This window comes from Camarhynchus parvulus, chromosome 18, assembly GCF_901933205.1.
Source record: "Camarhynchus parvulus chromosome 18, STF_HiC, whole genome shotgun sequence".
Taxonomy (NCBI): Eukaryota; Metazoa; Chordata; class Aves; order Passeriformes; family Thraupidae; genus Camarhynchus; species Camarhynchus parvulus.
Window position 1 is genome coordinate 9,076,940 of NC_044588.1, and position 10,173 is coordinate 9,087,112.

Below are 10,173 nucleotides of genomic sequence, written 5' to 3' on the forward strand. Positions count from 1 at the left end.
GCAAAAATTGGTGTTTTAGTTTCTGCTATCTGGAGTTCAGCTGGTGATTCCAGCCTGTGGGGCATCAAATACCTCAGAGATGGGGGGGTCTTAAGGATTTGGGATCATGACAGAACTGCTGGCCTTACCCCACAGGGGAAAATGAACAAAGAGAGCCAGGTCTGAGCTGTGCAAGCCCACAGCTGTCACAGACACATTTTATGACAGAATCCTTTTGTTAGGATCTTTTCTCCTGAGAAGCTGAGAAGCTTCAGCTTCTCCATGTTTTGCTGCTTTGGAATGTGATTTGGAGAATTGTTTACCCAGCATGTGAAATTGTTTTTACTTCATGACCAATGACAGCCACCTGTGTCGAGGCTGTGAGCAGTCACAAGATTTTATTATCATTCCTTTCTATTCCTTTCAAGCCTTCTGATGAAATCTTTGCTTCTATTCTTTTAGTATCGTTTTAATATATCATTTTCTTTTAACAGAATTTACATCATAAAATAATAAATCAGCCACCTGAAACATGGAGTCAAGATTCTCATCTCTTCCCTCATCCTGGGACCCCTGCAAACACCACCACACACAGCCACAGGTATAGACACTCCTCTTTCACCCCAATTTCAGATTTAATTTATGCAAAGGGCTGCTCTTGGGTCTTTGACTGATGATAGGTTTGTGCAAGGAGGAATAAGCAGGGCACAATAATTTTGCAGTTATCACTAAGCACACAGTTAATCTGTGTCTTGGAGGAGGCAGTTCCTTCTTTGGCTCTCCCTGCTGCTCCTGCTCCCTGTTAATATTCAGCAGGCTCTGGGGGCTGAGCTGCTCCTTGCTTTCAGGCAGAGAGCAGCTCCCTGGTGCTGTCTGAGCATGGCTGGTGCTTTGTAGAGTTAGTTTGGGATGCAGGGCTGGGGCTCAGCTGCTTGGGAAGTGCTCAGGGCCTTGTTTGTTGCTGCAGGCTTAGATTGCAATTCCCTTATTGCTGCCTGAGCTGAGTGCTGAAGGATGTGAGTGCTTGAAGGAGCAAAAACCAACTCCAGCCTGGGGTGGGAAGGGAAATGAATGAAACATCTCATCATTCAGAGATGACCCAGCACTGACAGGAGCATCACCCACAGCCAGTCCCTGACCTGGGGATGCCTTTTCTCTTGGCTTTGTTGTGCTGATTTGACAAACACATCCCCAGCCCCTGCTGAGACAGCACAAGCTCCAAAGGAGAAGGGGCTGAGGCTGTGTGTCCTTCCAGGGAAACAGGGAAGCTCCTGTTTCCAGCTCCTTTCCCTGATCTCTGACGTGGCCTTGTGCCTTCAACACTCTGCTCAGGGTGCTTTCGGGGGGCTCCCTGCACTGCCAGAGCCATGAAAGGCATTTTGCAAAGCTTTTCGGTGAGATGGATTGCTTGGGGAGGGTTTGGAGAAGAGAATCAGAGCAGAGCTGCTGAGGGTGAAGGGGTCAGACTGAATAATGGAAGGCAGATCTGCTCCAATATCTTTCAGTAGCTTCTGCACTGTCTGCATGGGTGGGTGAGGCCTGGATGAGCTGAGATTTGCAAACCCCCTGTCACCTTGACTGTCTGATTTTAGGCAAGATGGACAGTGCTTTCTAAAGGCTCAGGCTGCAGTATCTTTCCATCACAACCATGGGAACTGCTCATCCTGAGCTTGTCTGGCTCTTCCTGGGCAAGGAGAAGCTAAAACTCCCATTTGAAAGGAAATAAAAAAGGAGGCTAAACTTTAAATTCTGACTCATGTTAAATCCCTGACTATATAAGTGGAAAACGGGTTCAGGAAATTAAATTGGATATTAGGAAAAATTCTTCCATGTAGGGGAGGTCAGGCATTGGAACAGGCTGCCCAAGGAGGTGTGGAATCACCATCCTTGGATCCTTGGAAGTGTCCAAGATGTGTACAGTGCATGTGGCACTGGGGGACACGTGGTGAACGAGGTGGTTAATGTGGTGGTGGTTAATGGGAGTGGGTAATGTGGTGGGGTTAATGGTAATGGCTAAAGTGGTGGTTTATGGTAATGGTTAATGTGGTGGGATTTAATGGTAATGGGTAATGTGGTGGTGGTTAATGTGGTGGTGGTGGTCAATGGTCATGGTTAATGTGGTGGGGTTAATGGTAATGATTAATGGTAATGATTAATGTGGTGGTTTATGGTAATGGTTAATGGTAATGTGGTGGTGGTTAATGGTAATGGTTAATGTGGTGGTGGTTAATGGGAATGGGTAATGGTAATGGTTAATGTGGTGGTGGTTAATGGTAACGGTTAATGTGGTGGTGGTTAATGGTAATGGTTAATGTGGTGGTGGTTAATGGTAATGGTTAATGTGGGTTAATGGTTAATGGTATTTAATGTTGTGGTTAATGGTAATGGTTAATGTGGTGGTGGTTAATGGGAATTGGTGGTGGTTAATGGTAATGGTTAATGTGGTGGGTTAATGGTAATGGTTAATGTGGTGGTTAATGGTAATGGTTAATGATGGTGGTGGTTAATGGTAATGGTTAATGTGGTGGGGGTTAATGGTAATGGTTAATGTGGTGGTTAATGGTAATGGTTAATGTGGTGGGGGTTAATGGTAATGGTTAATGGTAATGGTTAATGTGGTGGGGGTTAATGGTCATGGATAATGGTAATGGCTGGACTCAGTCCTGAAGGTCCCTTCCAATCTTTGTGATTCCATAACAAACCTCTTCACCCATCCATGGGCTCCCACTCCCTCACAGAGGGTTGAAGATGCTTCACTCTCTCTAATGGGCTCTCACTAATGTGTCTCCAAGCCCAGCGGGGCTGAAAGCTAACAAGTTTCCAGCACAGGAAATTACCAAATCCGTGGTATTCCTGCCCCTCAAGAGACACAGTCTTAAGCTGCGCCAAGGGAAATATAGGTTGGATATCAGGAAAAAGTTCTTTACAGAAAGGGTGATAAAGTTCTGGAATGGCTGCCCGGGGAGGTGGTGCAGTCCCCATGCCTGGGGGTGTTTAACAAAGCCTGGATGTGGCACTGGGTGCCAGGGTTTAGTTGAGGGGTTGGGGCTGGGTTGGACTCAATGGCCTTGAAGAGCTCTTCTAAACCTAGTAATTCTGTGAATTCTGTGAATTCTCTGGGATCGGGAAGGGGCTGATCCTGAAGTGGGAGCTGCTGGCACACTGCACAGCAAGCAGGCTGCAGGTAAAGCACCCTGTCCCCAGGAGCACTGCTGATGGGGTGTGTGGAGAGGGCTGGGAACGAATCAAGGCCCCTTCCAGTTCCAGCAGCAGAACTGCATGCATCAGAGCCCTGTCTCATGTGTGAACCTTCCCCCATTCATAACAAACTTCAAGCCCATGCATGGAAGAGACAATGACTTGTCCAAGTGTATTCCCCAGGGAGCCTGCATGCAGATCTTACCCTGTGACCATTTCAACACCTTGAAGGGGAATAGATGTTTAAATTCTGAATTCAGGCTCAGTCTAAGCAAACAGAGCTCACTGCCAGAGGGATTTCACATTGCAGTTCTGAGTTTGCTGCTGAGAATTCATTTGGTTCTAATTCTGTATCTTGGCTGCGTTGGCATTGCATCGTCATATCCCTGCTAATGAGCAAGCAGGGCTGCTGCAAGCAGAGGACTCCTGTAGGGATGTTGGCAGCATCCCAGAGAAGGTATTTTAGACTCACTGGGGAAGTTCCAGACATCACAGATTATATATTTATTCTAATAGTGCCTCATCATTTGGGAAAGGCAGGACAGGCACTGTAATATTGGTGTAAGCAGGACTATGTTTTTGTAGCAGAAAGGCAAAATCACTTCCAGTGAAGGGAACAAGTTGTCTCCCTAACCAAGAACCAGCACTTTTATAACTGGGAGTATTAAGCACGTCAGAGAACATTGCTTTGCCTGGGGAAAATCACATCTCCTCAACCCCCTCCTCTCCCTCTTCCTTTCCTCCTGGACTTGGAGATCTGGTGCTTCAGGCTGGATGTTGCAGTTTGCCAGCAGATGCCCTGAGGACAGCCACATCAGAGGTGCCCAATTCCTGCTTGGAGGAGGGCAGAGGGTGGAAATGCTTGCCCAGGACAGATGATGCTGCTCCTCATGGGTGTTTGGACATGCTGAGTGTTCCCTGCCTGTGGCACTGTCATGGGAAGCCTGTGCTGCTGACAAGGACCATGGTGTAACTCCACTGCTCACACCTGTGTGACTGGAGAATCCAGCCCAGTGCACAGACAGGAGTGCAGAATAAGTGTGAGCATCACCCAAACCAGGACAAGTAACCCTGGATATGCCTCATCCACCTTGTCCACAGCTACCCCGAATGCAAAACTGCATGGAGTTTCACAAACATCAGCTGCTTTTTCTTTATTTCATTGTCTTCAGTCCTCATACAACTACAAATTTAGCACTACTGCTAAAGAAAAAAAGAGCAAACTACAGCCATTCATGGGGTAACATAATTTTAAACGTTGTGAGACAGCTGATACTATTAAAAATCATGGCCCTGTTATGGGCTTTCATTATTGATGGCTACTTGAGGAGACATACACTATAAAATATAAAGATAAAAAGTGAAAGGCTATTTAGATAGATGTTCAGCTGAGTGCTGCTAGCATCAAATCAGTGGCACTGGAGAAATGAGAACAGACACACGGCACAGCCTCTGGACTAAATGTGTGCACTGCCAAGGCTTGGCCTGCACAACGTGCACTTTAAATCAAAGCAACATTGAAGTCAGTATTGATTGTTCTTGGAGATCTATTTTACCTTCAGGCACTGCTGTTTCCCAGAGGAGCGTGAGCAAGGACGTAAGTCTCTGTGCAGTGCTGGCTGCTGGTGGACAGGGATCTCCCTGAAATCCTCTGGAAACGATTCCTCCTCTGGAAGTACCCACTGCTGCTGCTGAGGGACCTCTGCCTGTTCTTCAGGTACTCCCTGTAGTTTTTGGTGAGCAGGGTGTAAAGGAAGGGGTTGATGCAGCTGTTGCTGTAGGTCAGGCAGGTTGTCAGGTAATTAATGTTCTTCATCACCTTGGGAGATAAAGGGAAGGATTCATAATACTGGAAGAGGAGCTGCCATATCCAGAAAGGCAAGAAGCAAGCCCAGAAGACCAGCACTATGGTGAAGATTAAATAGAGCACCTTCTGGTTGGGCAGCCTCTTGGTCTGCTTGAAGGAAGCAGTCTGGGACACCCAGTAAATCTTGGCCAGGCGGATGTAAAGGTAGCCAATGACCACCCCCGGGCCCACGATGCTGGTGCCAAAAAGGATGGTGAGATAGACTTTGTAGGACAGCTTGCTCCAGGTGGGCAGGCAGATGCTTTTGTTGTCCCTTTGCACCAGCTGGATCATGATGAGCATGGGCAGGGTGAGCAGCAGTGACACCAGCCAGATCACCACGGCAATGGCCTTGCGGTAGCTCTTGGACCTCTTCACCGTGTCCAGGGGCTTCAGCACGGCCAGGTAGCGCTCCGTGCTCATCACTGTGAGGGTGAAGATGCTGGCGTGCATGGTGAGGAAGTCCAGGCTGAACAGGATGCGGCAGCCAACGTCCCCAAAGTGCCACTTCTGGATGAAGTAGGTGCCGACGATGAAGGGGATGGTGAGGAGGTAGAGCAGGTCGGCCAGCGCCAGGTTGATGATGTAGATGTACATGGAGGCAGAGGATCGCAGGTAGTGGCACATCACCAGCAGGGTGTAGACGTTGCCTGTCACCCCAACCACGCACATGAGGGACAGGATGGCCCCGATGGTGCAGATGGCCACCATGTCCTCCGTGGAGCTGGCCGCCCACGCGCCGTCCCCGGTGCCATTGGTGGAGATGTTGGGCCTGATTCTGAACACGCCGTCCTCACCTGTGTCTGTCACCACGGAGGGGGTGGTGGAGAAGCGGCTCTCCAGCTCGTCACTTAGGGACATCCTCCCGGGTTTAAATGCCAGAGGCTTTGCTCATGTCACAGGGGTCTGAGGGGGTTCTCTCTGCTCTGAGAAAGGCGGCTGCGGGGAGCTGTGGAACCATTTCCCAGCAGTGCCTCATCCAAGGACCATCTGCATTCTCCACTAGAGGAAAGACAGCAAAAACAACATGTTAGAAATCTGACAGCAACACAAAAGTTCATTTAGAAGTTACCTGTCCCTGAGCACGTATCTGCACTGCCTGAATGTACCAAAGGTCTTTGGCACTAAGGCCACTTTTGTAGGGCTTGTGCTCTCACCACAAGAGCCCAGCTGTGAGGTGTGGCCATGGAAAAGAGACAAAAAAGGTTGTGTGGATCACTGGAACCACTTACTTCAGTCCTTAGTTCAGGGCTAGAGAAAAAAACCCCATCCTTCCTGAATTTATAACAATGATTTAGAGCTATCAGCATGATTGTTTAAACCTCTTTGCCACATTCTTAACTCTGAAGGAGCAGAAGGCCCTGAAAAAGGGAAAACAAACTTTAGATTTATCATTTGCAGCCAAATTGTCTGTTCTGTTTTAGTGATGCATTCACAGTCCAGCATTCCTGCAGTGTTTTCGCAGAGCAGCTTCCCTTGAACGAGAAGCTCCTCCTCTGTCCTGCAGTTTCAAACAGCATTCAAGTGATGGAGAAAAAGGCACTTCATAAAGCAAAGTGCAGTTTCCCTGTGGAATTTCTGTGTCTGTAAACACATCTCCCTGTCCATGTGAGATGTCCATGTGTCTGTAAAACAGATCTGTTTCAGCCAGAGCCTGGTGTGAACCTGCCTGAGCAGCCTTGAGCAGCGAGGTGTGAGACAACATGTGAGGCAACTCTGTAGGTGGGAGCCTCTGCTCAGCTCAGACTCAGCGCTGCACAAATCAGGATTGTGTTGCTCTGAATTCATTCTGGGTGTAGGCAAAAAGAGAGCAAACCTTCCTCAGAGAAATGCTGAAGAAGTAGCTAAAATGCCCAGATTTTAAGGCATACCAAAAGCCTGTGACATCCTAAAGGTCCCTGCATACAGAAGTGCATTTGCATTATGTGTTTTACAGCACTCAGACTGTCTCTTTTTCTTTGGAAAACACTGAAGAGGAGGAGTGCTGGGCTGCCTTGTCCTCGTAGGGCTCAGCAGGCAAAGATTCCCCTCTGCCTTGTTCCACTGGGCAGGCTGGATTTGTTTAATCCTGGGAATTTGCAGCGTTTCCCTGTGAGTTAGTTGTCCCTTTCCCTCCTGACCAGCTCTGACTCCTTTGCCCCTTTCCTCCCACTGTCTCCTTGGCAGGAGGATCACAGTCACAGGCCCTCCCCTGCTGCCCTTGTGTCACCCTGTCAGTGACCTCTGTGACCCCTGAGGATGGGCAATTTTCATCCTCTTTGTGACTTCCCTCACCTTCTCCCCATTACCACCTGCAGGGATGTCATAAAAAGCTCTGTGTAAGAGAGGACAATCCAGTGCAGAGGGAGATTTCCCTCACTTAGAAGTTGGAATAAAAATACAAAAAACCAGAGAAACACACAGAGCCCATCTCCCACCCCAGTTGCTCGAGTACAGGTGAGAGACGAGCGTGGTCCTGCACTGCTCCTTCAGGTCACTGCTGCTCTGGGCTGGTCCCCACAACTTCACCAGCATCAAGATCCACTTCTTGGACCCTGCACCCCCAAATCTGCCTGGTCCTGCTCCTGCTGTGCTGTGCAGTGCCCTCCTGCTGTAGGGCAGGTGTAGCCAGTCTGTCCTGCTGCCCTTTTGTCCCTTTTATCGGTGCTGGTGTCCGAGCTGACAGTGACAGTGACTCCCATAAGGAGACACAGCTGCTCCCAGAGCTGTGGCTGCTCCTCAGCCTCACAACCAGCAGGAGGGCGCAGAAATGAACAGCTCTGCATGGGATGCTCCAGCTGAGCCCAGAGCTCGTCCCACACACAGCTCTGGGCTCGGTGTGCTGGTGAGAGCTCATTTTCAGGAGCATATTTCCACAGCTCAGGGGCTGCCTCCTTGCAGCTGCCTCATTTGGTGTCCCAGGGACTTGTAGCAGATTTGTGCCATGCTGGTGCCTGTCTGTGCAGCTCCCTGGAGTGACAGCTCCTGCTGGAGAGAGCTGAGCCCACTGCATCTCCCTGCTCTGCTCCTCTTCTGCTCAACCTGCCTTCTGATCCATTCATAAAATCCCTACAGCACCAGTTCCATTCAGACACTTCAGCCCATCTCCAGACAGAGCTCGAAGAGGAAAATTAAGCCAAATGGGGAGCACTTGCATAATTTTAAAGTTGCCATCACTGCTGCTCTGGTACACAAACACACACTCACACACATGCACACACAACACAGAGCTTGTTATTCCAAGCAGCCATTCAAGCATCTTACGGTCCAGGCGATTTTCCCAGCCAATCTTGCCTTCCCCTCTACGATATCATCCCACAGGAGTACCATGCATATGTACAGCTGTAAACAGAAACGAATTTCTCTTGCTCAAACCTTGCTTTTAAATCCGGCGGATGAAGTTTCCTATAAGAAAGAAAATAATAATAATAATAATAATTTTTAAAAAAATCTATCTAGTAGTATCAAAGCTGAAACTTAAAGAAAGAAAAAGAGGGAAAAAAACAGAAAGAAGAGAATCCTTCTCCACAGGCAGAGAGTGAGAGATCCCAGAGCTCTGTCGCATCTGGAGCGGCAGGGGCAGGAAGGGAGCGTGCTGCCAGCCAAGTATGTTTGAAATCTGGGCGCTCTTAATACTCCCATTCCCCTCCCTCCACTCGTGCCGGCTATTTTTGCTCCCCGGTGACGTGAGGCATAGCGTGGCTTTGCTGCAGCCTGTTTAAAGCAGCAGGGTTTGATAAGCATGGCTTGCTCTGCCTCCCCTGCTCTGGGCATCACAGGGGTTCGGGTTGTTCCACCCCAGGAGCGGTGGAAGGCAAAGCCCCCTCTGTACAGCACAGGGAGAGGGAGAATTCCTGAATTAATTCCTGGATTCCTGAATTAATTCCTGAACTCCTGAAGCTGCTCGAGCAAAACCAGCACGGCTGGGGAAGGAGAGAGGGCCAGGGAGGGTTAAAATCCTGCGAGAGGGTGACATTCCTGCGGGAGGGTGGGTGGGCTGCCCAGGGGAGCAGCAGAGCTCCTTGATTTGGAGATCGATTCCAAAGCGAAGCTGAAGTTTATTTGGGTTGGGTGGCGTGTGAAGAGATGAATCTGTGCAGTGGGGTCACACACCACAGCATCTGAGACATTTCAGGCTGGCAGTAACAAAATATTGCTGAAGTTGTTCAGGGGCTGGGTCGTTCCCTTTCCCCAGTGATACTTGTGAGAAATCATACTTTCAAACATTTTAAAAATGGTTTAATAAAGCCTTATCAAAAATTACAACAGAAGACTAAATAGAGAAAATAAACACAGCACTGGGAGCAGAGGATTTTCCCCACCATGTGCTCATCCACACAATGGATGTTTTGCCTTTCAACCCTGTGTCCAGCTCTGGCCCCTCAGTTTGGGAAGGACATTGAGACACTTGAGCACATCCAGATGAGGGCAACAAGGCTGGTGAGGGAACACAAACCCTGTGAGGAACCCCTGAGGGAGCTGGGGGTGCTCAGCCTGGAGAAAAGGAGACTCAGGGCTGCCCCCATCACTCTGCACAGCTCCTGAAAGGTGCCTGTGCTCAGCTGGGGCTGGGCTCTTTCTCCAGCAGCACTGACACAACCAGAGCACACAGCCCCAAGCTGCACTAAGGGAAGTACAGGTTGGATGTTAGGAAAAGGTTTTTTACAGAAAGGGTGATAAAGTTCTGGAATGGCTGCCCAGGGAGTGCTGGAGTCCCCATCCCTGGGTGTGTTTAACAAAGCCTGGATGTGGCACTGGGTGCCAGGGTTGAGTTGAGGTGTTGGGGCTGGGTTGGACTCGATGATCTTGGAGGTCTCTTCCAATCCAATGATTCTGTGAATTCTGTGAGTCCAGGGAGCAGGAGCAGTCCCTGGGTGAGCACAGAGAGTGAAGCCCTTGGCAAAGTGCTTTATTTGCTCCCACTGGGAGTGAGGGCATTGATGTGGCAGTGTCCTCCTCCCAGGCAGAGCAGGGACAACCTGCTGCTGTCCTTGAACCCCTTTCCTACAGCCTGCATGTGACCCAAAGGGCTGGGAGTGCAGGGATGCTGATGGGGCCATGGGTGCTCTGTTCAGCACCTCCAGCACGTGGTAGGTGTGTCCAGGTGTCTGTCCAGGCACTTACACTGGAACTGCCACACTCCTGTCACTCCTCTGTCCCCAAAGGGCCAC

The 10,173-nt window shown here is 49.4% G+C and overlaps 1 protein-coding gene across 3 annotated transcripts; it reads right to left on the minus strand.

Annotated features, from left to right (window-relative positions):
- Positions 1–4,318: 4,318 nt before the first annotated feature.
- Positions 4,319–8,676, minus strand: LOC115911292 (urotensin-2 receptor-like). Of its 3 annotated transcripts, XM_030962167.1 has the most exons (3): positions 8,267–8,395; positions 5,108–6,025; positions 4,363–4,996 (listed from the first exon to the last, which is right to left on the minus strand). In XM_030962167.1, the coding sequence occupies exons 2-3, from the start codon at positions 5,882–5,884 to the stop codon at positions 4,736–4,738; spliced, it is 1,038 nt and encodes a 345-aa protein (XP_030818027.1). In that variant the 5' UTR covers positions 5,885–6,025; positions 8,267–8,395; the 3' UTR covers positions 4,363–4,735. The 3 variants fall into 3 exon arrangements, with proteins under 3 accessions (XP_030818025.1, XP_030818027.1, XP_030818026.1); XM_030962165.1 differs by having other exon boundaries at positions 4,319–6,025; positions 8,378–8,676; XM_030962166.1 differs by having other exon boundaries at positions 4,363–6,025.
- Between the last annotated feature and the right edge of the window lie 1,497 nt (positions 8,677–10,173).